This window comes from Corapipo altera, unplaced genomic scaffold (assembly GCF_003945725.1).
Source record: "Corapipo altera isolate COAL_440 unplaced genomic scaffold, ASM394572v1 0, whole genome shotgun sequence".
NCBI classification, from domain to species: Eukaryota; Metazoa; Chordata; class Aves; order Passeriformes; family Pipridae; genus Corapipo; species Corapipo altera.
This window is the reverse complement of record NW_020884872.1, coordinates 56,162,754-56,188,345: the sequence shown is the minus strand read 5'-3', so window position 1 is coordinate 56,188,345 and position 25,592 is coordinate 56,162,754. Positions and strand designations below refer to the sequence as shown.

General features: G+C 36.7%; 1 protein-coding gene across 1 annotated transcript in view; it reads right to left on the bottom strand.

Annotated features, from left to right (window-relative positions):
• KPNA3 (karyopherin subunit alpha 3) overlaps positions 1–25,592 on the bottom strand; it is a 50,092-nt gene continuing 24,500 nt past the window's right edge. The window contains exons 3-17 of the mRNA XM_027648601.1: positions 19,684–19,773; positions 19,461–19,490; positions 19,327–19,379; positions 19,144–19,239; positions 17,002–17,087; positions 14,037–14,123; positions 13,461–13,630; positions 12,285–12,329; positions 9,625–9,756; positions 8,345–8,473; positions 6,544–6,648; positions 6,340–6,411; positions 6,076–6,238; positions 5,052–5,146; positions 1–2,546 (exon numbers count right to left, since the gene is read on the bottom strand). Coding sequence (XP_027504402.1) covers positions 2,448–2,546; positions 5,052–5,146; positions 6,076–6,238; positions 6,340–6,411; positions 6,544–6,648; positions 8,345–8,473; positions 9,625–9,756; positions 12,285–12,329; positions 13,461–13,630; positions 14,037–14,123; positions 17,002–17,087; positions 19,144–19,239; positions 19,327–19,379; positions 19,461–19,490; positions 19,684–19,773 — 1,452 coding nt within the window. The 3' untranslated portion in view covers positions 1–2,447. The remainder of the gene's footprint in view (positions 2,547–5,051; positions 5,147–6,075; positions 6,239–6,339; positions 6,412–6,543; positions 6,649–8,344; positions 8,474–9,624; positions 9,757–12,284; positions 12,330–13,460; positions 13,631–14,036; positions 14,124–17,001; positions 17,088–19,143; positions 19,240–19,326; positions 19,380–19,460; positions 19,491–19,683; positions 19,774–25,592) is intronic.

The window sequence follows — 25,592 nt, the reverse complement described above, 5'->3', positions numbered from 1 at the left end:
ATAGTATTTGATAGCAGCTTTTTATTGGTTACAAAACCTAAGCCCATATACAAAATTAGGAACACATTTAGATGCCTCTTTGAAAGAACGTTTTAGTCTATTTTAACTGATAGTTTAAAAAAATAATAAAAACAATGCAATTTTAAACACTGTTCTGAAAACGTAAAAGTGCAGCAATATACTTTGTTTCCTTTATTAACTATGAAATGGTGCAATCCCAATCAAAAGCTGATAAGGTCACAGCAGAAAGAACTGAGCAAACAGTTCTCCGATGTTCACTTTTAATGTAATGCATTGAGTGCAAGAAAAGGATCAAATCTTTACAGTAGTGGAAAACTGTTTTTTCAGTATCAATTTGTACGTAATCTCTAGGATAATAGTGAGTGTAGGCTGAACCAGGTATCCATCAGTCTATATGGTGTACAGAAGACCAGACTGAATTAGAAGGGAGGAAATATTTGTCCACAATAACATCTGCTGGAACTCTAATTTCACAAAAACTTTGTGACCTTACCTAACTTTGACTTTTTATTGTTTAGTTTTTTTTAGCGAACACCACACAGTTTCAAGATTTTAGACTATAGTGTGTGAATAGGATGCAGTTACCATATGAAGCTTCAACTCAACTTTTGGGAAAAGAAAAAAGGCACAATGAACTTCAACTCAATTTTATGTGCACAAGAGTTGAAAAATCCGAGCCACCTTAAAGAGAAATTGATTCTAAAATTTATAAAACCTATAAATAATCAGAGGCCAAACCACTATATTAAAACAGATTATCTAGCAAGTAAAAATCTTGCAGTTTAAACATACGCTTGTATCCAGTTGAGATACAAGACAACTCACTCTTTAAAGTGGCTCCACCTTGGCAGATATATATTTAATGAATGCACACCTGCTATGTGTTGTTCATCAGTGGAAAAACAGCTGATCCACAAAGCTCTGATGGCATCTGTCCTTATCTTCATCACAGTAAATACAACCCACATCCAATAACTAAATTAGTTTAGATTTTTCTATCCCTTCACATCAATGCATTGGGAAATTACACCCAGTAAACAACAGCAACAAAACCAGTTTGTGTGATAGCTTACAGAATTTCAAAATTACTGATCTTCACCCCAGCAATACCAAAATCCCTTTGAAAGTGACTGGGTCAGGCGATTTTCCAAAAGCAATGACTTCACATACCTTATATAAAGTTATTTAATGTGCGCTGCACATCAGGTTTATGCTGAATAACGGCAGCTTCCAGACAGCCTCACACATCAACCAGTTTGTATGTTTTTAATCACATGAATAAGATTTGAGACTAACTTCTGAATTACTCTTCCAATACTCCAAGAATGAAGCTTTTATGACGCTTCTAAGTAGTTGCTGGTTTGTTGCCAACCACATCATCATAAGCACTGGTTACTAAGTAAAAAATAGTTTAAGACTAAATTACAGTAAACATGAAAGCTCCACAGTTTAAACCCAATATAAATCAACCATATCCAATTATCAATTTAAAACAAAAGATATTGACTACTGAAAGTTGAAAGCAAGATTCTTTTTAACTATTACATTTTTGGACAGAATTTTTTTTTCTACAGTCTGGGACTCTTGCTTTCAGCTTAAACAGAAGTTCAAGTCCATAACAGGTTGTAGCTCAGGTAAAATACCATGCACAGCATTTGATTACTTCAAAACAGCAGGAACACACAGGCTGAAGTGAGTGGTCAAATAGGGCTCGCTGTTCTCAAAAATTAGGTATAATGGCAAAAGCTTTACCAGTCCAAATCAACAGTTCATTCTCCAACCCTGGTTTCTGAGGCAGTTAATGAACACACATCAATTACTGATAGCTGAAGTAGTTTTTCTGTTTGTTTTAAACTTAAGTGTTTAATCAATTGCCAAGTGTTGTGTTTTTATAAGTTACTTTTATTTCAGTTTCACCAATGAAATTCATTTGGCTTGCATTTTTGAATCTATTCTTCCACATAAAGTATATGTTTGTGGAGGATGATGATGGAGGCTCAGAGCAAACTGGGCCCCTGTAAAGTCTTCCAAAATGTATGCATCATACCAAAGTGTCTTGATCCACAGCGCACCATTTTCCAAAGAAGCTACTTTTCCGTGGAAAGCCAATGTGCCACCACTATGGAATATTCTTAACAAAACTGCAGATTGCGGTTGTCAGCATGTGGCACCAGGAAAAAGGCAAAAAAAGGTAGTTGGGACTGTTAAAAAGAATTCTGAAACAGTTTAAGAGATCATGCATATGCATTTACAGTCCATGTGATAGTGATGTTTGGCAACTGCAAAGTGACCGATACATGGCTTGCTTTAGAAGCATCAAAACGAAGAGGCATGTGTGTCTTGGAGCCTTTTGTTTCTTCACTTGGTAGCCATCTGGTGGTGCTTCGTACTGGTGTGGGACAAGAGAAGCTGCACTTTTTCTGAACTTAAAAATTAAATTCTTTTGTTTGAAGGTTGGCCGTTGGGTCAAAGTTGTAAGTACCTCCTTGAGTGGCTTCAGGAATGAGACTGGGGTCTTCATCGATCTACAAAATACAACAACAAAAACACATGAGAGGCCGATTCCCTGTACAATTTGGTACATGTCAAAGAGATTCACAAATGTTCATATTTTCTTTTTTATTTTTAATAGTATTGCAATAAAATTAGATAATTTTTTCCAATTCAATTCCTCAAATATATTTTAAAAGAACAAACATCAGGTCTGTTCTAGTACCATTAGGGAAATAGAAAATTGTAATAGTGTGGGACCATGGTGCTGTTTGGTCAAAGCAGTTGCTATTTTAGCTGTGCAGTTTAATTTTCAGTGTCAATTTTTAGCACTTCTGGAGTTGTCTAACCACTAGTTGTGAATTCCAAAATTAGTTTTGTACTTTCTCCCATTTTCTTTCAACATGAAAATATTTTTTTATCAGCAGCTGATAGAAATACTTATATAAAGCTTAAAAGAGTTCTTAGTATCTCCTATCAGAATCCGAAGGATTTAGAATTCCTCATTTCAGAGCAGTTTTATATAGCTCTCATAAAGGCAATGTGAATTTGGTTTTAAACCAAAAACACTTCATTGCTCTAGGGGATACAGAGTGAAAGGCATCAGTAGCCAACTTCACCCAGCTTCCTCAGAGCTGCTAAAATGTATGTATTTAATGCCTCAAGGAACAGCAAATAACATATTCAGTAGCATCAATATGCACAACTTCAAGCCCTACCCATCCTCCTCCAAATCACCAGCTTTTCTCTGAGCCTCATTTGAGACCCTGTGTCATTCTGAAACAGGTAAGAGCCCCTGTGTGGGGGGTCCAAATAGCTTTCTGAGACAGGGCCTTGCAGTAGAGTGGACATCAGAACTGACTCACCTAAAATCTTTTGTTTCTCTTTCTTTTGGGTGACAATACCTAAACTGAGGGGAAGAGATTAAAGCCTTTGGTGGCAGCAACAATCTGCAGGAGGAAGCATGGGATGTCATGCCCACGTGAAGATTGAATCCAGTTTCAGAATGCTTTGCAAAATGTTTGTGAATTGATAATTAGCACTTCTGTCTTGTGCAGAGATACTAAAAAGTAACACTGCCTAAGTTCACCTGCCTTTAACACAAGAAACTGAAGTCAGGAAGCTGTTAGTGCCAGTCCTAAAGTACATGTGTGCCACTTTACAGGGCTCAGCAAAGGAGCAGATGGAATTAACAATGAAGGGACATTGAGCAGCCAGTAACATCTAATGAGAATACAGAAGATCCCGAAGTCCATGGGCAGTCCATCTTAACACTACCAAGCAGGGTAACATAATCAGTCTCTTGTCTTCCTAGGGCAGTTTGGAGATTTCTCTCCTCTTCCCTCTCTTCCCCTCCCCTTTCCTCTTCTCTTTTTCTTTTTACCAATCCTCAAACAAAGGTTATTTTCCTACTCAGAGCTACTGCCCGAAAATTTGCCTGGTTTCATGCTTTGACTTTTGTCTCCCAAGCATGGAATTTCTACAGTTTTGAGTTTCAGAAGCTCCAGAAAACACAGTAATGGTATAAATGATAATCTGAAGGAAAGTCTTGCTCTTGAGTAAAGGAAGCATATTCAGCCAATCAGGCATAGATTTAGATGTGTTAATGTAAAAAGTAAATGCACAAAAGAGAGTACTATCCTCAATGAGGTGTTTTTCCACAAACACCAACTAGACTATGCTCTTCAGTTAGATATAGAAGTCTCAGCATCATTATGGAGACTTTAGGACACTGCTCAGAGAATCATTAGAGGCATAGTGAACTTTTCATGTATCTTAACTTCTGCTAAGTAACTTCCCAATCATATGCTGGGCTCATGAACTGAAAACTATTGAGTCCTAAAGTTAGAGCTGGCATCTGGAGAGTTCAAATTAAGAGAAGAACTGAAGACATAGTTCTGCTAGGTTGCAGAACTACAGGCACCCTGGATGGCCCGGAAAAGATAATTTGTCTTCAAATTGCCTGTTGAAGTGCTTCTCAGGGACTCGCAAGCAGCCAGTAGCAGGAAGAGCTAGAACCAAAGGGTCAAAATACCTAATCTGGGTGAAACAAAATACTGAGTGGTCTAGATCCATCAGCTGCAGAAAGTGTTAACAGTTTTGATGACTCTTTTCAATGAAGAATCCAGACTGAGCAAATACAGAGCTGAAATACAGAAACTATCTTGAAGTAAGGATCTGCTGCCCCTTCCAAAGACTGATGTGTGAGAAAGTAAAAAAGGAGAGACAGAGAACTGTTTAGATTCTAATCACAAGTAATTATATGTCAATTTACAGGTCAGTGTGACAAAATTAGGTCAGTGTCATCAATTTATTAGGCAAAACTAGAGTAGTCCTCTCGATCTTGCTGAAGAAAAGTCCTGGTATAGAGAAACTCTTCAAAGACTTTCAATTGAGGGAAACTGTACTGAACACGGAGAAGGAAAACTGACTTTCCAGATAACGTATGTTCATGACAATTGTAACTGAGGAACAATGACAATGCACTTAAAAAAGCTAACAGCACAGTGTATATACTCTTCCATCTTTAACATACTTACATCATCACCAGAGAAATACTGATCTATGATTTCAAATGCTAGTTTATAAATGTCTTCATTCTCATGCTGTTGCAAGGCTTCGATTTTCTCTAACCCTGAATAAAAGAAAAAGGAGAAGAGTTTTATAAGTTTAAACCAGAGTTACTGACTACTTAGAAGAAAATAAGAAAAATAATGAAACATTACTACTGAAACACGCTTGAATAGATGTAGCTCATTTGAAAATATCTACACAGCAGCTATTTTTGTCTCTGAGAGGAAAGAAAAGTAGTTTGTGAACTTTAGATCCCATGGAATCCTCCATTTTATGAACAACAGATAATGGAATTCTCTCTTTTTAGATAAAACTATATTTTTTAAGACTTCTATATACTACACAGCTTTTGGTTTAGTCATTGTGCCTTCTATGCATCACCAAAAGGAAGTGGCTAAATTCGTATGTTGTCTATAAGTTTCAAACATCAAGGTGATAAAGCCTCATACTCAGAGAAGCTAAAACACTAGTCCTATTTTCAAACTGGACGTGGAATAACACAAGGGAAAAGCTTCCAGTGTATTACATTCTTCAATATCTCTTTACTATAATACATTAATTAGCATGTGTTACAACTTGGATTACAATATCAAAAAGACTCCTCATCTGGCTTTGATCTGTTGATGAAGTTATGATCCTAAAACTGCTTCCAAGGAAATGAACTAGAACCAGAACTGTGTGTTTTACCACAGGACAAAGTATGTGCAATTATCAAATGAAAAAAATGAAGAAGTGCAATTCTTATTTAAGCCTAAAAACCTACAATATACCTAAGCTACAGAAAACTCCTTTAAGAATTGACCATCTTTAACACATGACCATCTCCAAACCAAACTAAACAGAAAAAAAAGTAATTTTTCTCATTTCAAAAGTCTGCTTGTTTACTCAAATAGCCTGTGGTAAATAATGCTGCAGTAAACATCAACAGCAGTGAGGGGAAGGCAGACTATCCACCAAATCAAATTTTTTAAAAGCTTAATAAGGTCTTACCTCCACACTCTTCTATAATTTCAGCTATTGTGCTAGCCTCATCACCAGCCATTATCAGGATGTTTTTCAGGCCATCCAGCACCACTTGTACCACTTGAGAATCCTTTACTGAGAGTAGATTGCAGAACGGTGGGATTACATTTTGCTGTACAAGGTATTCAACCTTAATAATTAAAAAACAAAAAGTGCTTTCAAGATTGTGCTTCTTACAAATGGCTGCATGTGCAACATTTTAGTGACAACTTGAAATCCCACTACACATACCTGATCTTTTCTCCCACTTATTGTCAAATTGCTAATTGCCCAAGCAGCTTCCTTTTGTGTTCCAAAGTCCCCCTGAAAAATAAAATTATTAGCTCATTAAAATTAGCATGGAAACATCTGTCAAACTTATTAAAAATCACAAACTCCTCATGTCAGATTTATAAAAAGAGGATGACAACTTGCATAGCTGATAGTTTGACTGACCTTAGCCAGCTGGTGTATGATCATAGGGATTAGCCCAGCATCTATTACAGCCTGAACTTGTTGCTGGTTTCCTGCTGTGATATTGGAAAGGAACCAAACTGCTTCCTACAATAGGAGAAAACAAAAAAATCAAAAACTAAATTCTAAAAACTAATTCTAAAAACTAGTGATCAGATTAAAAAAAAGAACCCAATCAAACCAAACCATCTCAAAACCTAAAATCATACCAATCATTAAACAGGCTTCTTCCCCAGTAGCACTTTTGGCACACAAACTTTTATTGCACCATGAAAGCCAAACATGCAGGGAATCAATGTAATAGTGATATGTTTAATTCACAGGGCCAGATTCTTTTTTACATAAGGAGTGTCTCCATACATCAGAAGCAATACTGACTTAAACCTTATATCCTCTTTGAACTGCTGGAGTCACAGACACGCTTTAAACTTTCAATCAGTTTTGGAAAGAAAATAGAAAAACTGGTAAAGCCTCATAAAAAAAGGACTTATCCTGTAATCCGACTACTGACAGCTCAGTAGTAGCTTTCTGTCATGATACAAGGAGACTAACTCCGCATCCCATTTTCTTCCTGAAACATGAAGTGATGCTCACAAAGCTCATGTCCTGTGACTTTGCTCATTACTTACTCCTTCTGGAGGTTCATTCACATAGCTAAAATCTATGTCATGGAAGTTAAAAAATTCCTAGTTACAAAGGGGGATACTTGTCAAAGCAATCCAGTACATCTCAAAGAGGCTCCAATCTTAAATAACAGTCAAACAGATGTGTCAAGCAGCCAATCATGAATCAGTGCAGGAAAAAAACATAATGGGTTTCCACTTTTTTAAAGATGTGTATCTTGCTTTTATTTGTATTTGCCCTCACAATATACACTTGAAACAAAATTCAAAGCACTTCTAGACTCCTCTTACATAAAAAAAATTTCTTGGCATTCAGAAGAGCTCTTCATCATTCTTTTGTGAGCGCTAGAAGTGCAGGAAAAATAAATCACATCAGTTTGACTGTCATAGATGACTTCTTCAGAGCTCTTCACAGTTCTTCAGGGCCTGAAGAAACAGATTCCTCACAAACAGATTTCACCTCAATAGTACATACACTAAGTGGGGGAATCATGCAAGCTCAAACAAAAAGCCTCCTCCTCAGCCAGGCCCATCTTTGCAGTGGAAGATGGTACAATGAGTAAGAAAAAGGCAAATAACATGAAATATAGCTTTGGAAAAAAGGACCCTGATCACTTTGTTTCATCAAACTCTCCCTATTCCATCCAATCTTTGCAGCAGTGAAGCTCCTCCTGCCAAAAGGAAGGAGAGGAAATTCAGGGGCAATTTTCAGAAAAGTACAGAGGTATATCATCCTCCTTCCTTGAAGGTGAAGATGGACAAGAGAAGAAACTTCACTATGAAAAGGTGGAGTGGAAAAACTGGATCAGTCTCACGCAACTCACTAGACTCAACCAAAAGTAACAGCCTTTATTTACGAAAAATGGTAATTGAAGTTATCCAGTTACTCACTTTGTGAATGAAAGGAAAAAGTATCACACTCCAAAGCAAAAACCATCAGTCCTCCCAGAAAGTATGAGGCATCAACACCAATGCATGGATACTCACTATGGATGTTTGGTTTCAGCCCTAATTAAGCACCAGCCTCAAAGGCCGCATCTTTATACAAAATTGCTCTCATGCTGGAAGTAGTAGTTGTAAGAAATTCTTCCGTAATATTGCACATGCTACTGCTTTATTTCTTAAACAAAACTATTAAGTTAGGAAGAAACAAATCATACCTTGTTTATCTTCTCTTTTGGATGCGTCAGGAGATTTGGGAAATAAGACAAAACATCACAATTGAGAACAACTTGTGTCTGTTCATCAGTACCAGTTACTATGTTGCCTACTGCTCTCAGTGCTGCTGTCTGAATATCCAAAGTGGGAAGGAAAAAAAATTGCATGTTAAAGACATCGCTGTTACTTAAGCTAAAACAAAGATAATTTTAAGATGTCTCTTTATAAAAACACTTTGCAAAATGCAATTTAGCACTTCATCCTGTGAGCTACATCACAAAAATGGGTACTGTTCCATCAAAAGAGAAACACACAGTACATCACCAAATAAATGCAGTGCAGCTCAACTCAAAAAGTGTATAGATTAGAAATTAAAAGATTATTAAAACAACAGACAATCCATCAAGTATCTGATCTGTGTCACAACTACAGTAATGGCTGCTAGGCTCTGATTATGTCTGCCAACGTTGCTTTCTTCTCCATTCTTCTTCCACTAGGGCATTCAAAACATCTCGACTACTTTTCTGAGTCTCAGCTGACTTTCAGAAGTGGACTTTGTATCTTTATGTATTGGTCAGTAAATGCTTTACAAGTGACAGAATACTGGAGAGACTCCTTTTCATCAAGTGAACCAGTCTGACAAATTTCAACACAGCCAAGTCTCATCCAAAGTACAAACTAAACAAACACATAAAATGCACAGATACACAAACCTCCCCATTACAGCATCTGGTTTATAAAAACCAAGCACACATTAACTTTTAGTTTCCCTTTGTCTTAAAATTAATGAAACTAGCTCAGTCAACTTACCTTTCATAGCTAATTAAAAATTTACTTCACCAAAAGGACTCAGCATCTGCAAATATTTTAACATCCAAAAGGTCCTAAAATACTAGTTAACTTCCATGAGCTATTCAGACAGAATATGCAGTACCATGTACGCAGCAACAGAAAGAGTGCATATAACTTGAATTCTGGAAAAGTTTAAATCTGTTGTCATTAAATATTTTAGGCCTAAAGGAAGGCACTCCTTGTAATCACACAATTAATGTTTAACCTGCCACTTTACTTAAAACTGTATCAGAACTGTTTTGCCTGAGTTTTCTTTCATTTTAATAATCTTTTTTTCCCCAGTGTAGGTAACACTTTTTGTTCAGTTTTACCTGCACAAAATGTAACTATAAATGCTTATCTCAGTAACTCCACTAATAAATGCTCTAAGGCACATATTTTAGCAAATAGCTTACAAAAGACTATCCAAGAGCAAATGAACCAGACTTACTTGAACTTTAACCTCTTGATGACTCAGAAGGGGAACTAGAAAAGGTACAACTCCAGAATCAATCACCATTTGTATCTGTTCATTTCCACCATCTGTTAGGTAGGACAAAGCCCAAACAGTGTCCACAAGAATCTACAAATTGGAGAGAACATGGTTTACACATTGAACAGAAAAATCCATATAATGGAAACTTAATTTAGTGAACATTCCATGTATTTGAGAGTGGGGAGAAAAAGCATGCAATTTAGTTAAGAAAAACTTAAACATGATTATGATGAGACCTAATCAGTAAAATGTTAGATTACGTACAACTATAAAAAATAGGGTCATTTGTTCCATCATAGTAACTTCTACATGTCCTCTCAAATTCCTTTTTAATTAAATAGCACATTTTGGTGCACAAAGTGACAGCATACATCATCTCACAAAGGTAAGCTGTTGGCTTGATTTGCATTTACCAGGTAGACAACGAGCTCAGATAAGTAGTTGTGCTAGTAACTTTCTGAAGAAAATACCAACCCAGCCTCCTTAGCACTGCTATAATTTGTTAGCTGTGCTATCTTTTGATTACGGAATTTATAATTTCCTTAGTCTCTAACCCATCTGTCTACACCTCAGCATTTTTGATCCACTGCAGTTCTCAACTGAAACTGCACACTGTTCTGGATACAAGCCTTTTTCTGCTGTCATATTAAGAATAAAATCCACAGCAAAGGAAAGGAGTTCTTATACCAACTAAAGGACTAGCAAATATTTTAAGGTAGCAACTACTCAAGTGTTCAAGCAAAGCAAAACCCACAGAGAAATGCCTATCCTGCAGGGCAATTTGAGTATCCTAAAGAAAGCAAAGACCAAGTCATGGATGACTTGATAAGGATGATTTGAAAGCCCTTGAAAAAAGAAAGGTACAAAAGTACAGTCATTGAAAGGTAGTATCTGAAGCAGAAACAAAGCCAGCAGAAAGAGGGATATCACATCACATAGAGATGATGTTAGGAACTGCAGGAAGAGATATCTAGACCCCACAAAGGACATTATCTGTTGAGGTACTTAGATCTGGTCTACTTTTAAAATACCCACTTAAAATTTCCAGCTATGTAGACAGCTGAGTACTGCAGTACTGAAAACATAGGAAGGACTTCACAGTCCTGACCCACAGGCTGCTTCCAACCAGCTCCAGATGCCAGCCAGCACAGACCTAATGCTCTCTTGATGCAGCCTGCTGCTGCCCTCATCTCCTATGCTGCAGGGACAGCAGAATGTGCTGCAGTGGAGCCAGTATCGCAGCAGAAGCAGTGAGAGATGGTGCCTCACCAGTTTGCTGCCCCACAGCCCTGTTGGTGACGAGAGCAGCAGCCGCCAGAAGTGCTCACAGGACTGTGGGCTGACCTACCTGCATCACTGACTCATCTCCAAAGATAGGTTTGCTGCTCCAGTACAGAGAGGCTGGGACCAGACTGGTACCTCCAAACTAGCACCTGACTCTCAGGATCAAAATGACGGACACCCTAATTGAGATCAGTCAAAACCTGGAATCACAGATTCTCATATCTACTTCAATAAGCTCTCATACAATCATTGCTTGCAAAAGCTTTCAGATTTGGCAGGGGAAAACTGCCTACAGGTTTGAAGTACATTTGGCTTTGCTATGTATTTCCATTCAGGTTTGTCCAAGTTACGCATTGAAATGTCACCATGTGCTGTCTCCCACTCATTACACTGGGAAAACCCTGGCAAAATCCCAGATTAAACTGTGCAAATATTTCATGGAGCCAAGCCCACTTCACCATTAAAAGAGCAGCAGAAACACCACTACTACAGCATGGAAGTAACGAATGACAGTTCCACCAACCTTATGCTTTATCCCCAAGACCCACCACAAGGGTTCACTTCCTTCTTCCCTAAATTAAAGGATCACTGTAGAGATTACAAAGGCCTGACAGGAGAAGAAGAGCAGCTTGGTATCCTTAGTTACAGAGATCTTTGTTTCTGAAATCCCAATGTATGGCTTTAGGAAGTAAGTCTACACTTCCAAGGACCTTACTTGGAAACATATAGGTAAACCCATGGAGCAGGAATGTGGGAAGTACTGGAGGTTTAGTATTATAAACATGAAGGTTGTCAAAGGTGCCAGAAAACAATAGTTTATTGCTGTTTATTTAAATGTGTTTTCACATGTTATTTCTTTAGTGAAACAGGTAGCGAAGTCAGGCACCCAAGTGGTTACAAAATTCAGGTTTACACTTACACTCACAATATTTGATTGATATGTGGAATTAAATGTATTTTTTTTACACATGCATTATATATCCTCTATGCAAAATTTTAAATTGGGGCAGTATTAAAGTGAAGCTGATGGTAAAGCTGGCACTTTCATTTTCCCGAGCTCAATTCTGCAAGATAGTAATTTTTTAACATATTTCTAATGTAAAGGATGCAAAAATCCCAACTTTTAGAAAAGGTTATTTCAGAAATGTATTTGCACTTTCTTTTTTGTGCTCTGAGAGACTAGTTATATTAGTCTTCATATTTGTGTATTTACTAATTATTAATAAATTAATGCACAAAACCAAGTTTGCTACTTAAACACAATCCTTAAACACAATTTCTTTTCTAGAGAAAACAGAATTTAAATATTGAAAACTTTAGAAAGTACTTACGTTTATATCTGTATGATAAATGAGAACACACAATGCTGGCAAAATCTGTAAAGAAGTTCATCAGTCATTACAAAAGAATAAAACTAGTGGTACAATCAAGAATCCAAGTACTGCAGTCACAACCTAGCTTGAGTCTGTATTAGCATATTGTATTCACACACTTCCCAGCAGCTGGTCACTCCCTCAAAGTATGGACAAAAATATGTGCACTGTATTTAAAATTTGTAAAAATATGAGACAGGACTATATTTCAGACACACAGAGTGCAGACTGTATTTTGAGGGAAAACAAGCAAACAGAGATAAGATAGACGTCTCCTATTTTGAAAGCTCTGTTACCACACATATAATAAAAATCATTAGCCTAGTATCAATACACACAACCTGTTGGATTAAAGTTTTATTTTTATAATCGCATGTGGAGAAAATATAAAACTGAATTGTGATAAGACTGCTTAGAACAGAGTTTTTTATTTAGTAAAGTAGCATGTGTAAAAGCTTCTCTGTTCCTTGTTTCACTTTAAAAATGTCACTAAAATTTAGTTAACAGTATCATACATCACATGGCTTCAAAAACTTTACCTACACTTTGGAATTAATCTTAAAGTGAAGAACTTTATGTACATTACAACCATAGTTCCAGTCAAATAGCACCATTTTACTAACTGTGTCTGTTCTATAAACACAGCATTTGCTCTGTTCACCAGTTTAAAAGGATTTTCAGATGCTTCTCATCTCAGGCTGGGACTTGGCATTGACTGCCAAGTCAATTGACAGCTACACAAACTACACAAACACAAACTACACTACATTCATTAGTTTACTTACATTTGCTCTTACTGAAAATTACATTTGGATACTTTTATATACAGAATCGTATTCGTAGCCTTTTTTTAAATAAAAACATGAAATGCTGAATATGTTAACACTTTCTACTGTGTTAATTTTTTGTTGTGTCCATTTTAATGTATAGCTCATCAGTCTTCAGTCTTGCTCAGTTTCAGATATTACAAATACCTTTATTAGAGCCTTAGTAAGAATCACCAAATGGGTCATTTAACAACTGATAAGTGGCACAAGACATGTGCACAGTGATAAAAAAACATGCATAAATTCATACAATTGGTCTCTAGCCCAGAGTATAAAAAAATCATCTGTCTTGTAATTCTTTATTTACCTCCTGAACTGTCTCCATAGGCGGTGGAGGATCCTTATTCCTGCAGAGATTTACAATGACCCATGTGACGTTCCGAAGGAAGGTGATGGGAATGGAGGGATTGATGAAGGACAGAAGAGGTTTGACAACTCCCAGTGATATGACATAATCTCTACATTGAGGACCATCACCTACAGAAATGAAAATTGTTGTAAAAGAAATTACATTAAAAATGGAAAATCTTGAAATGTATGCAATGACATGTTGGGATACTGAAATTCTATGTTTCCTCACCAGTAGTGTAATACTAAAATGTGCCGCTTAATTAAATATACATACGTACAGTTATGTATGTATATTTTAGGAGACACAAAATTTATCCTGTCAATATCTTGCATAGCAAGTGATACTATTATTTAGAAAAAAAAAATAGGAGGTACATATCTGATTCTGGCCACATTACATATTAAAAAAAATTATATCAAGCCACAGAATTTAGAGGAAACATAGTCTCATATGATAATGCCAATGTTTAAAAAGTCAAATTCTAAAATGAAACGCTCCCTGAATTCAAATCATTAAAACAACAAGAGTTACCTATAATATTTCCAAGAGCCCAGACAGCTTGCTCACAAACATTCTGGTGTGGTGAATGAAGTAGTCTCAAGAAGAGGGGTACTGCATCTGTAGAATGCAAAGATTGGATTTGTCTTATACTGAAACATGGTATATGCACAGCACTTTCAATGATTTATACAAAACACTTTCTGCACTGTGCTTTATTCATGTTTCTATTATGATGGACGTATAAAACATTTCTATATATATCTAGAGAAAGGAAAAAAACAGACTTGAGAACAGGCAACTATTAAAAGACTATGCTCCCCACATTTAAATATTTCCCCATATTTGTCAAAGTGATATGCAAGACCCTCAAGTATGCAGGTGTGAGGTTTCTTGTCCTGGTCATTCAGATTTTTCCAGGTATCCAAGACTGTAGCAGAATGACATGCCTACTTGTGCAAACCTGCTTCATATCCTGACTTTAAGAAAACAGCTTCCTCCCCAGAGGTAGCTATAGTTAGTTTCCATATGCAGTGAAGATTTACATCCATCTGCCAGTACTAAGACACATTTTAATTTGCTCTTATATAACGCCGGCAACATACCAGATTAAACAAGTGGTACTGATTTTAGATATCATTCTCTGTGGAATTAAATACATTTAGTAGAGCTAAGAAACCATCCCTCTACTAGTCCCATGCATTACTTTCCTTCACACAACCCATACCATTTGAAAGACAGTAATTCTTGCAGCAATTTAAATCTATATATGATAATACTCATACTATAGTCTTTCTAAGTAAAATAGGTCTATTTATAAACTGTTAAAAAGTTTTTTTTCTTGCAAAAATAGCTTCAGAAATTTTAAAAAATTGCAATAGGATCTGTGAGCAACTGTGAATCAATATTCTGTTGATCATGTAACAGGTGATAATGAGCCAAAAAACCCTGATGTATTTTCCTGAAAAATACAGAGTAATGAAGAATAAAGACAACCTAAAATTCCTTCTCCACTCTAGATGAGTAATACACCAATTGCTTCTAACTGTCAAGCTAGGAGGGACAGCAGCACACTGTTGCTTAAGAACACTCACTCTTCTTGTAACAATCATCCCACTTCCATTAGCTCAAGTGGAATATTTTAGCTTCCTTCTCAGCAATTAACAAGATTACACCTCAGTCATACGTGCATTCAACATATTTCAGAGAGGAGAGTCAACTATGTAGTTTATATTAAGATTGCAATCCTGGTGTGCCTTCAAAACTAGGAATGAAGTTACTTCGTATCGTCACTCAGGCAGGAGGACAACCTGAGAAAGTGTGAGTTGCAGGTTATCTGATCTACTGCTCCCAAAAAAATTAATTACTCCCGCTCTAAATTAGCTCCTACCAAGAGCTAGTCCTTGTATATAGTACTTCTCTTTTGTTGGGCCTTCCAACTTCCATCTGTCCTTCTTGATTGCAGAAGGTTGCCTCTTCTGTATTTAGGCTGCACCAGCCTCTTCTGTAGCTGCAAGGATCTATTGCTTTGTTTCCTCAAACCATCCCTTATCTAAAGGAAGAAGAGCTGGGAAACTGTTTTCCCTTACTCATCTCCCAGCAAAAGCTGGGAAGACTAAACTTCCATTTTCTCTTCGTGAGTAAAGCTGAAAATGCTTCTTGCTTCTTTAAAATTATTCTATTACATTTTGTTCTTTTCAAGCATTAACTAAACAGATTTTGGGAAATACATATCTCAGCTTGAACTTCTAGTAATTGTTCAGGTAACAACAATGCTTTCAGCTCTGCTGTACATATTTTTATTCTACTTTAACTTTTTTCTTTAGATTTTTTCCAGATTTTTTCCTGCAAAGTTAATATTATAAAGAGCCTTTCTGTTAGATTCATTCATTCAAACAGGATAACATTGTGGGACATGACAAAGAAGAAAACAATGAACAAAGTTGAGAAGGAAGAAAACACCTGGGAGTAGATTTTCAAAGATATTTAGACACCAGAAAAGCAATCACATCAGGAATTTTTGAAACAAACTCAAGATATTGATTTTCTTAAAGAGGCTTTGGATTGTTATCCAGAGTTCATCTTGATAAGCATTTTTATTCTACTGCTTCAATATCTTAACTGTACAGAATCTAACAACTAATGAGATATTTGATTAGCTATGAAAACATACAAACCAGCATTTTGATTTGAAAGGTAGGCTCATACACTTAAATAAAACCCCAAATAACTAAGTTACTGTTTTTCAATAAAAAATGGGAATATGAATAAGCCCAGATAATTTATTATATATTTGCTTATCTACAGTCTCCTGTTTAATAACAAAACATTGTAGTTAGCATAAAGGTGATTGCTTTCAGATAAGTGTGCTGATACATAAAAGCTATATATACAGTAATGAAAAATTTATTTGATTAATATATCTTCAATTATCTTTAGAGTTTCTTTCCTATCTCTTTTCAGTTTCTTTCTCATTGTCTGACTAAGAAAGAAACAAAGGCAGCACAACAAATGCTGTGTGTACAGGATATATTAATCATGCAGTCAAGGAAAGGATGGTAATTTTTTAACTGTTTATTTAAATGTGCAACCTTACATAACTGTATGTATTTAATAAATTTAATAAGATTTATGAACATACCTTTAAGGTAGAAAGAATTACTTCCTAACTTAAGTTTTAGCCACAGAGCAATTAATGGTACATGATTTCAGAAATCAAACCAAGAATTAGAAAGGACTAACATTTTGTCATATTCATTATATCATCTGTCATTCTCTATCTTCTTTATGGGAAAATCAAGTCTGGGATCCTTAATATTAATTGTTAGTGACAAACAGATTAGTGTTTAAGAGCAAATGTAGAAATTTGTAGAAAAAGATGACAGACATGTATTTAATATTTTAATGGCTTTACAACAAATAGCATTTGTTGTCCAAATACTCCCTTTTCACCACAGTATCCACCACCCTCAAAAAACCCCCAAACTGTAATACTTACTAGACTGTACAACAGCTTGAGTCTGTGCAGAAGTGCCTGATGCTATGTTAGTCAGTGCCCATGCAGCTTCAAATTGTAATGAAGGACTGTAATGAAATAATTTTATAGTAGTAAGTTGAAACATGATCTAAAGACTATTTTATGTTTCATTTCAGTATTACTAGCTGAATCCACTCTGAGATATACATTAAAGCAGTGCCACTGGGTTAAAATTTTAAAAAAACCCTCTAAACCTGGATATTTCAGGGAAAAGGCTGTAAGAAAAAAAGAGATCTTGCATTCTATGACCTTTTGTAAACCATTCATCGTTCTGAATTAATATTAGTAATAAAAAAAATCCAACCAAATTTGATACTTCTAACATTACATCCTAGATCAAGTGCAAGCTGGTATACTGGGATACAGAAATTTTTCTGCTCCATCACAGACAGAAGAAAAATCTAGCACCTGTATTAAAAGACAGCATCATACCTGTATTAAATCTTACTTATTAAATGCACGTAAAATTAGTTACAAATATCATGAAAGCTGGTGTAACATCTCTTCCAAGATCTCTCTCAACTGTTGTCTATACCAACAGCAATTTACTAGAACAGGTTGCATGAAAACTGTTGTTCAAGCAAATGCTAAAGGTTAAGAGTTCTGGAAGCTATGAAAAAGTTTACAGCTTATGGTCATTGGCATAACAGCAAGTCTGGCTTTAGGAGGAGCAGAGAATACTTATTGTTAAGTGACTGATTTTCGTTTCCATAATTTTTCTGTCTTTATCAATCATGTTTTACATATAGTCATAGTACTTGCTTATTACACCTGCTTTGTGTATTAATTTCCAAAAGATGTTAAGGTTTTATTGGGAATGGGACTAGAAAATAATTAGACAGGAGGTAAAAACAAGTCGTACCTGTCAGCAGTTACCCATAATCCTTTACATTCTAGGATCAAATGCATTAAAATTCTAGTTCTAGGTTGGTGTTTTGGTTTTTTTTCCTCTTGTGGTAAGGTTTCAGTATAACATAACGACAGCTTTAATGATTTATTTGAAGTCTTTTCAGAGCTTAACTCTAACTGATATTATACAGCAATTACAATTAAAAAAACTGCTTAAGAAAGTATTGAGTTCAATTTTGAAAGACTTATTAAACATATACAAAGGTAAAACATGCAAAAACTAGTAGAAAAATCAAATTCAAAGCATTTTCAGAGCACTGAACCATCTACTTCTAGAGTAGACAGGCATTTTAAAAATGCTATCCTGACTTGAACATTATCGCCAGCTGCCTTCTAAGCAACTGTTTTTGTTAAACAAGCTAGAAAAAAAGGTACTTGTGCTTCATATTTTTGCAGTAACCAAAATATACCAAAAATACCAAACTGCATTTTTGAAGTTTCTAGCCCTTACGGCTGCAGAAATAACATTGAGATTGAAAATATTATAAATACATTAAAATGAAAATATTATAAATACATTTATGGCAGCCTGAGACCAGAGACAGGCTAAAATATTTACCTCAACTGTGTTAATCTCCATGTATCTGAATAAGGGGTTCATGCTTTGTGGAATATGGCATTTTTCTTACATGTCATTAAATTCTTGCAACTACATGCTCAATGTTCTCTACCTTCTTTACTGAAGCTCTTATCTTCCAATAAAGAATGATAGCACAGAGCATGTTGTACCATCACATAAGAGAGCAGCAGAGAGCCAGAAGGAAAACCCATCTTGCAATGAGAAGGAAAGAAACTAGAAACTTAAGCTAATAATGAGTGTATTCTGGAAAAGAAAGGCCCCTGTTCACAACCAGGCATGTTCTCTGCCTTCACACAAATATACACAACAAGACAACAAGTCTGAGGTAGGTTTCTTGAAAACAGTTAGTAAAAGACTGCAATATTCAAAACCAATGAGAAATGCAGTAAGGTTTTCTCCATTAGCTGGATATGCTCAAACATGCCCTAGAAAATAAAATGACATTTCAGTGGCAGAATAAATATCCCTGGAGAACTTATGATGTATCATCATGGAATGTGATCCACTGTGTCAGATTTTATGGTGCTGTGAATCCTCAGTTTCATTTCAACTAATGACATATTTTTTGGATGTAAGTTTCCAGTAAAGGCAAACATTTTTAAAAGAATACTTACTTATCGTCCCTTTCTAGGCATTTTACCAGAATTGGTAAAATTCCAGATTTTATTAAGTCATCAATAGGTGGATTTCTGTCACTGGATAAGAGTTTTCTGTGAAATTAAGAGTAAAAGTAAAGTAAGTAACTTTCATAATGAAAAATGTGTAGAAATCATGTTCCTCTATCTATTTATTTTTACCTTGCAGCTTGGACAGCACTCAGTTGGATCACTGGGTTGTCACTTGTGGCATTCTGAAAAAAAACCCAACAGTAAAAACTAAAATGCACAGAACACACATTTCTAGTTAAAAGAAAAAGTTAAATGTAACATACCTGCAGTATAGCTTCTAGTGTTACGTTTTGCTTGAAAAGAAAAAAATGTGTTTTAGTAATTTTACTGCTAAATTATAGGCTTTTTAAACATTTAATACAATCAAATTCATTTTAACAGTGAATCTGTTCATAAATTTGCTTTCAAATAACTGCAAGATAACAGAATACATTGTTTGGAGACATTACCAAAGTTTTAAAATAATTCCAGAATCAAGGAACTTACTGCTTTGAAGTCAGCATCAACATCAGAATCTTCTAAACTTTCTTCTTGAGGAACATTTCTTTTTTTCAAAAGATGTTCATCTCTTTTGTTCTGTAAAGGAACGACAGAAAATAAAGCCACTTTTAATGCTTATTAGTACAGGGTGGTGGTATATAATGGACCCTTTCAACATATAAGTATAGATAAAATTGCCTTTTTCTAATGGCATCTGTAACTGCAAATAGAATTCGCAGTATTTCAGCTGTAAGAATATGGCAGCCTGATAACCACAGACAGACGTATGACAATCCATGACATTTGAATTAATAAAAACTTATGGTTTAGGGATCAGTTTTCTAACAAGACATTTACAGTACTCATAGCTCTGCATGACATTAACATTTAGACACACACAACAGAAATTCCTTTCCAGCGTAAGATTAGTTTTCAGCTAAACCTGCTTGAAAGCTCCCTGGATACATCTATTTGCATCTTGTGTATAAAGTAGCATCCTCCATGTACACTGGCACTTGCAATATTTCCCAGTCACACACCCTCCAGTCTTAGCTACTTTAAGGAATTACAGAAGAAAAAAATTATCTTTTCAGTGATAAAGTACCCATTTAACATTTCTAATTTAACAAATTTGAAGACATAAACCCCTAATTTAAAAAGAAAGAAAACAAATCATCAATTGTTTACACTTTTTTACAAATTTAAAGTGTATTAAAAGTATTACAACAAAAGTATGAAACTGTCTCTTCTAAATTTTAGACTTTTATTTGATACGTCTAGATGTACAAAGAGAGAAGGGGCAATGGAAGATGATGACACAGAGCATGTATATCTGAAAACACCTTTTTCTGGTTAGTTTTGTTTTTTTAATAAGCCCACGAAGATTTCTTTTTTTAATGAAGCAAAATGTTAAAAAAGAATAACAACCAACTATAAGAAAGAATATATAACCAGTTATAATAAGAAATCTATTATACTAGCAAGGAAAGGCAGGCTTTTCAGTCTCCAATGATCTGATAACCAAACTACTGACTAAAGAGATTTTATTATATCACACCTTGTAGCGTATAAAAAAAGCCTTTAAACAGAGTGATGTGTTGAAGGCTCCCCATTATTTTATGTTAAAAAATCCCAACAGCCTCAGGTCTAAAATTTCTGAGACTTGCTCACTTTTTAAACATCTCAAAAAGAACTTAAAACAACTTCTCCAGTCTCAGTCTGAAAGGCTCTCAAGCAAATTTTTTTTTTCAGACAAGAGAATGCTAAAACAATAACCAAGCACCAGAATAATCCTTTAATGCAGAAGACAACATGCTGCAGAACTTAGTATTGTTTAATTTTTGTCAAGTCTAAGTATAGAAACTAGATCCTCAGAGTGCACAAGACCACCTAGACTGGCAGTGGCAGCCTCTCCAGAGCTGTACAGTAACAGCTGCATACATGGAACACATCCACACAAAGAAGCACCGCAGGTATTTTATTGACAAGTGATTCTGGAGAGAAGGAAGATGGAAATGAGCAGGCAGTTGAATGCTGAGAAAGTAGTGTTACACAGACAAACTCCATCAGGCAGGTACAGATTGACAGATAGATTCAGTAAAGACCTATAACCTGATTTTCCCACACCAGGTACTTGGCACTGCCCTTTTAAGCAAAGAGCAAACATTGTTGAACCCTCACCAATCTGACTGTGCTCAAGTCCAACTCCTTTCCCCACCTTTGTCTCAACCATAGCCTACACTGTGGCAACTGCATGGATTGGACCCAGTCTCCAGAGTCCCTCTCCACGATCACGTCACCTTTTCTCCCTAATGCACAGCTACTATACACATCCACCTGCAGAGGAAGCAGTTCCTTCCTGCCTCATGTGAATGGTTTCTCCTATGGAATCAGCTGTGCTGTTATGGTAAAACAAGCCAACACTGGGAGAAGGGACTGAAGCTGGAAGAAGGTCCTGATATCTTCAGTCATCTCTCCTCTTCCTACCCAGAGATAAAATCATAGATCATGATGGTGAGCAAGCCCACACAGGCATGAATGTACAGGGAGACAGGTTTAGTTATACAGGCAGCAAGCACAGGTCCAGCAGACATTCCTTGTTTTCAGAAAAGGTGCAGCCTGAAGGAATTGGTGTTTTAGTGCAGAACTATTGCCACTGTCTGCTGGAGCAAGTTAAATGTTTCACATTAAATCATTTACTGGGAAGGGTAAAGTTTCCTTGACATTAGCAGAAGACTACTGCGGTATAAGGCAGGGGTTTTCCGGTTCTGTTCCTTCTAAAATATTTGGCTGGATTTTCTACATTTCATGTTCAGAAAATACAGGGATAGAGTATTGCAGGGTTATTCTAAAATGTGTTTGGTTTAAGCATTGTTATCCATGTCTTTACTGAACACTTTCAGAGATGGTGATTTTGCCGCTTCCCTGGGCAGCCTGTTCTAATTCCTGAAATCCTTTCAGTGAAGAAATTTTTCCTAATATCCAATCTAAACTTCCACTGGTGCAACTTGAGGTCATTTCCTCTTGTCCTATTGCTCCTTACTTACTTTAGAGAAGAGATTAACCCCCATCTCACTACAACCTCCTTTCAGGTAGTTGTAAAGAGCAATAAGGTCCCACCTGAGCCTTCTTTTCACCAGGCTAAACATCCCCAGTTCCCTCAAACTGCTCCTCATAAGACTTGTACTCCAGACTCTTCCCCAGCTCCACTGCCCTTCTCTGGACATGCTCCGGCACACTAATGTCTTTCTTATAGTCAGGTGCCCAGAACTGAACACGGTACTCAAGGTGCAGCCTCACCAGTGCTGAAGAACAGAATGGTTGGGGTTGGAAGGGACCTTTAAAGATCACCTAGTTCAACACCTTCCCCCCTCCAATACAACATAGAGAATACAGTTGGAATAAAGCAAAAATCTCACTGTGGGCAACTGAACAGCATCCTCACAGAACAGCAGGAATGAGCTGCTTGGTCTTCAGAAGTCAAACAGTTGGAAAATCACCGTCCACAAACATGGGGCAGTAAGTCTAGAGCACACCAGTGGCCAAAGCCCTGAATTATTCCATTCCACTTCACCCGAAGAACTTCAGAAAGACTACTTCATGCTTAGTCACAATGAGCACATTTCTCTACAAGTACTGTTAGCTGAAATAGTTTACTTGAGTAGTATTTAGAGGGGCATGCACAAACTCTCTCTGCCTGTGGCCACAGAATAGGTGATGAACACTTTCTTACCATTCTTATGACTCCCTAGAAATCTTTCAGGGACTTGGGCAAAGAAGAAAGGAGGACAAGTTGTAAATGAACACATAGGTTCAGAGAGCAGTAACAGAACAGTAAGTGGCTTGTCTCCTTTAAGCAATTGTCTATGAGTACATCGATGCACCAGCCATCTCCAAACTGCACCCCTCACAAGAATGCTGTTCACCTGGAGGAGAGTCCCTGGAGTCCCCAGATGAACAGACACTTAAGGACTCTTCTCCTCATGGCAACAGCATGCAGAGAGGTGATATAAAACGGAGCTCCAACTAACTGTTCTGCAGCTTTCAGGAATGGAGATACCCCACTGGGAGGCCACCAATGGTGAAGACTGGAACAAAGGAACAATGTTTCAAATTCTGGCCCATCAAACATATATAACCTAGGTTTAAACCCCACTATGGATCAAGGTCTCTTGACAAGAGCAAAACTGCATCAAATAAATTAGAAATCTTAGCATGGCAAGACAGAGTAACAATGCAAAGCCTCTCATTCATAGCTGCATGCTAAATATTGTTATAATATATAAGCTGAGCTAACCCAGAGCCTAGTTATCTCCCATTCTACCAAGCCTTCTATGCCTGCATACACAACTTATTCCTTTGGCAACATAAGTATACCTAAGAGAATGCTTCCTAATGTTAATACTAACCAAAATAAGTATGAGAACAAATATTGAGGAGCTTCCACAGTAGCCTGAAGCAGAGAGGTTTTTGAGAAACACTCAACATTTCTACTCTTATTAGCCCTTCTTATGAAGTCAAGGTGTTCATGGAACCTTCGAGTTCTAAAAAGCATCTTTAAGGCTATCTGAAACAAGTCTGTCCATTTGCAAAAGTGTCCAATCCCCAGACAGCCGAACTCCTGCATACAGGAGTTATGAATCTCCCTTTCATAAGGTAAAAGAAGGTGATTCGCAGCTTGTCATGACCTTAAAAGGCTTGCATTTTGTCATATTATGGCAAACTCAAAAAGTTTTTGCCTAAATCATAGCACCAGCCTCTTCTGCAGGCTCCCATGGTGAAAGCGAAGACAAATGAGCATAGCTGGATATGGTTGTCTTGTTCAAAGCCTGGTGAAACAGCCCTTTCAAAGGCAGAGGCATCAGACTGAAATCCCTGATGAAGGGTAAGACCTTGTCACCAAAAAAATTAAGCAGGTCTCCTTCAAAAGGGAAGATCCTTAACACTGCCTGAAACATGTAGAGTAAGTGTGAAAGTTAATAAACAGCAGCTGACTGCTGGTTATAAGCATGCCAACAGTCTGGTAGAGATGCCACCACAGCAGCCTACAAAGGTTTCCATACAAACAAAAGATATGGGGACATACATGCCGGCCAAAAATGCCAAATTCTTAGAAACAACAGTAATGATACGATGAGTGTACTTTCTGTTCACTTTAATGACAGATGCCCATCATCTGCTTCACTGACAGTGGGATGGTCAGACTGCACGAACACTAAATATGCCAGTCCTGCAGATCCCGGTACCCCTTTTGTTTATCTTCTTGGAAGATGGCCACAGGATTAAAAAAAAGTTTACCAATGCAAGCAAATTTCAGATGTTCAAAAACACAATTAATGGAAGAAGAAACTTGTGGTCAGAGTATGTTCAACAAGCTCTGTGCTGCATTGCACTTAGTACTATGGGACATGGCCAAAAGGATACTCTAATGGAACTGTGGAAGGTGTAAAATATGAATTAACACACACATTTTTCAGCATTTGACTTATGGGAAAGTTCTATGAGAGTGTCAAGTCAGTTGGGAGGCTTCAAGATCAAAAGGGAAAAGAAATAAACAAGAAAATCTTGGCCTTCAGGTAACAAACACCATTACAAAATGCTTTTTCAGGTGAGAGAAAGCTTTAGGAACTCAGCAGCCAGTAGGAATTCTTTTGGTATGAAAGTTAAGATACTCAAGTCTGAGGACAAAAAACAGAACTTCGAGAGCATCTCAACATTAGGAACTGGAGTTCCTTATGCTAGCCAGCATTAGCTATACTCACAAATGACAATAAGTAGCTCTTTCCCCTGCAATTACATCCAAAAAAAGACTAAGGGATCACACCAGTGATGGAGGTAGACTCAGGTTGTCTGGACATCCCCCTTAAGCTACCACTGTGACAGGCTGAGCTGAACTTCTAGGTTTCACTTAGACATAATCTCCAGTTTTGGTTTTGGAGGGTGAGAGTACCTGCCACAGCCTATCATGAAGAAAAAGGAAATGCCTACCACTCCAACCTCATCATGTTAAAAGGATGCTCTGAAAACCTCTACTGGATATCCTCCTCTTAATGAAAGTTTTCACAGGTGGGTTATCTAGCCTGAGTGAACTTCTAGTAACACCTCTTGGATATGAATCTGGGGAAAGATTGAACTTATTTAATGGTTGGGAAAGGACCATTAGTTGGCTCTACTTACTGTCTCAGAACTCATTAACACTTGGAGAGATTAAAAAATAAAACCTATAAAACTGTAAAAAGACTGAACAGGTCAATCTGATGATCTTACTATCTATGGATATTAAAATTATATCCTACTGCTTAATGAACTAGGTCACCTGCATCCAAAGGCAGTCAGATTCTGAGCCTCTTCTTCAGATAAAGCACATAGCTACAGATATACAGTTAGAAGACAAAGGCAACTTTTCTACATTTGAG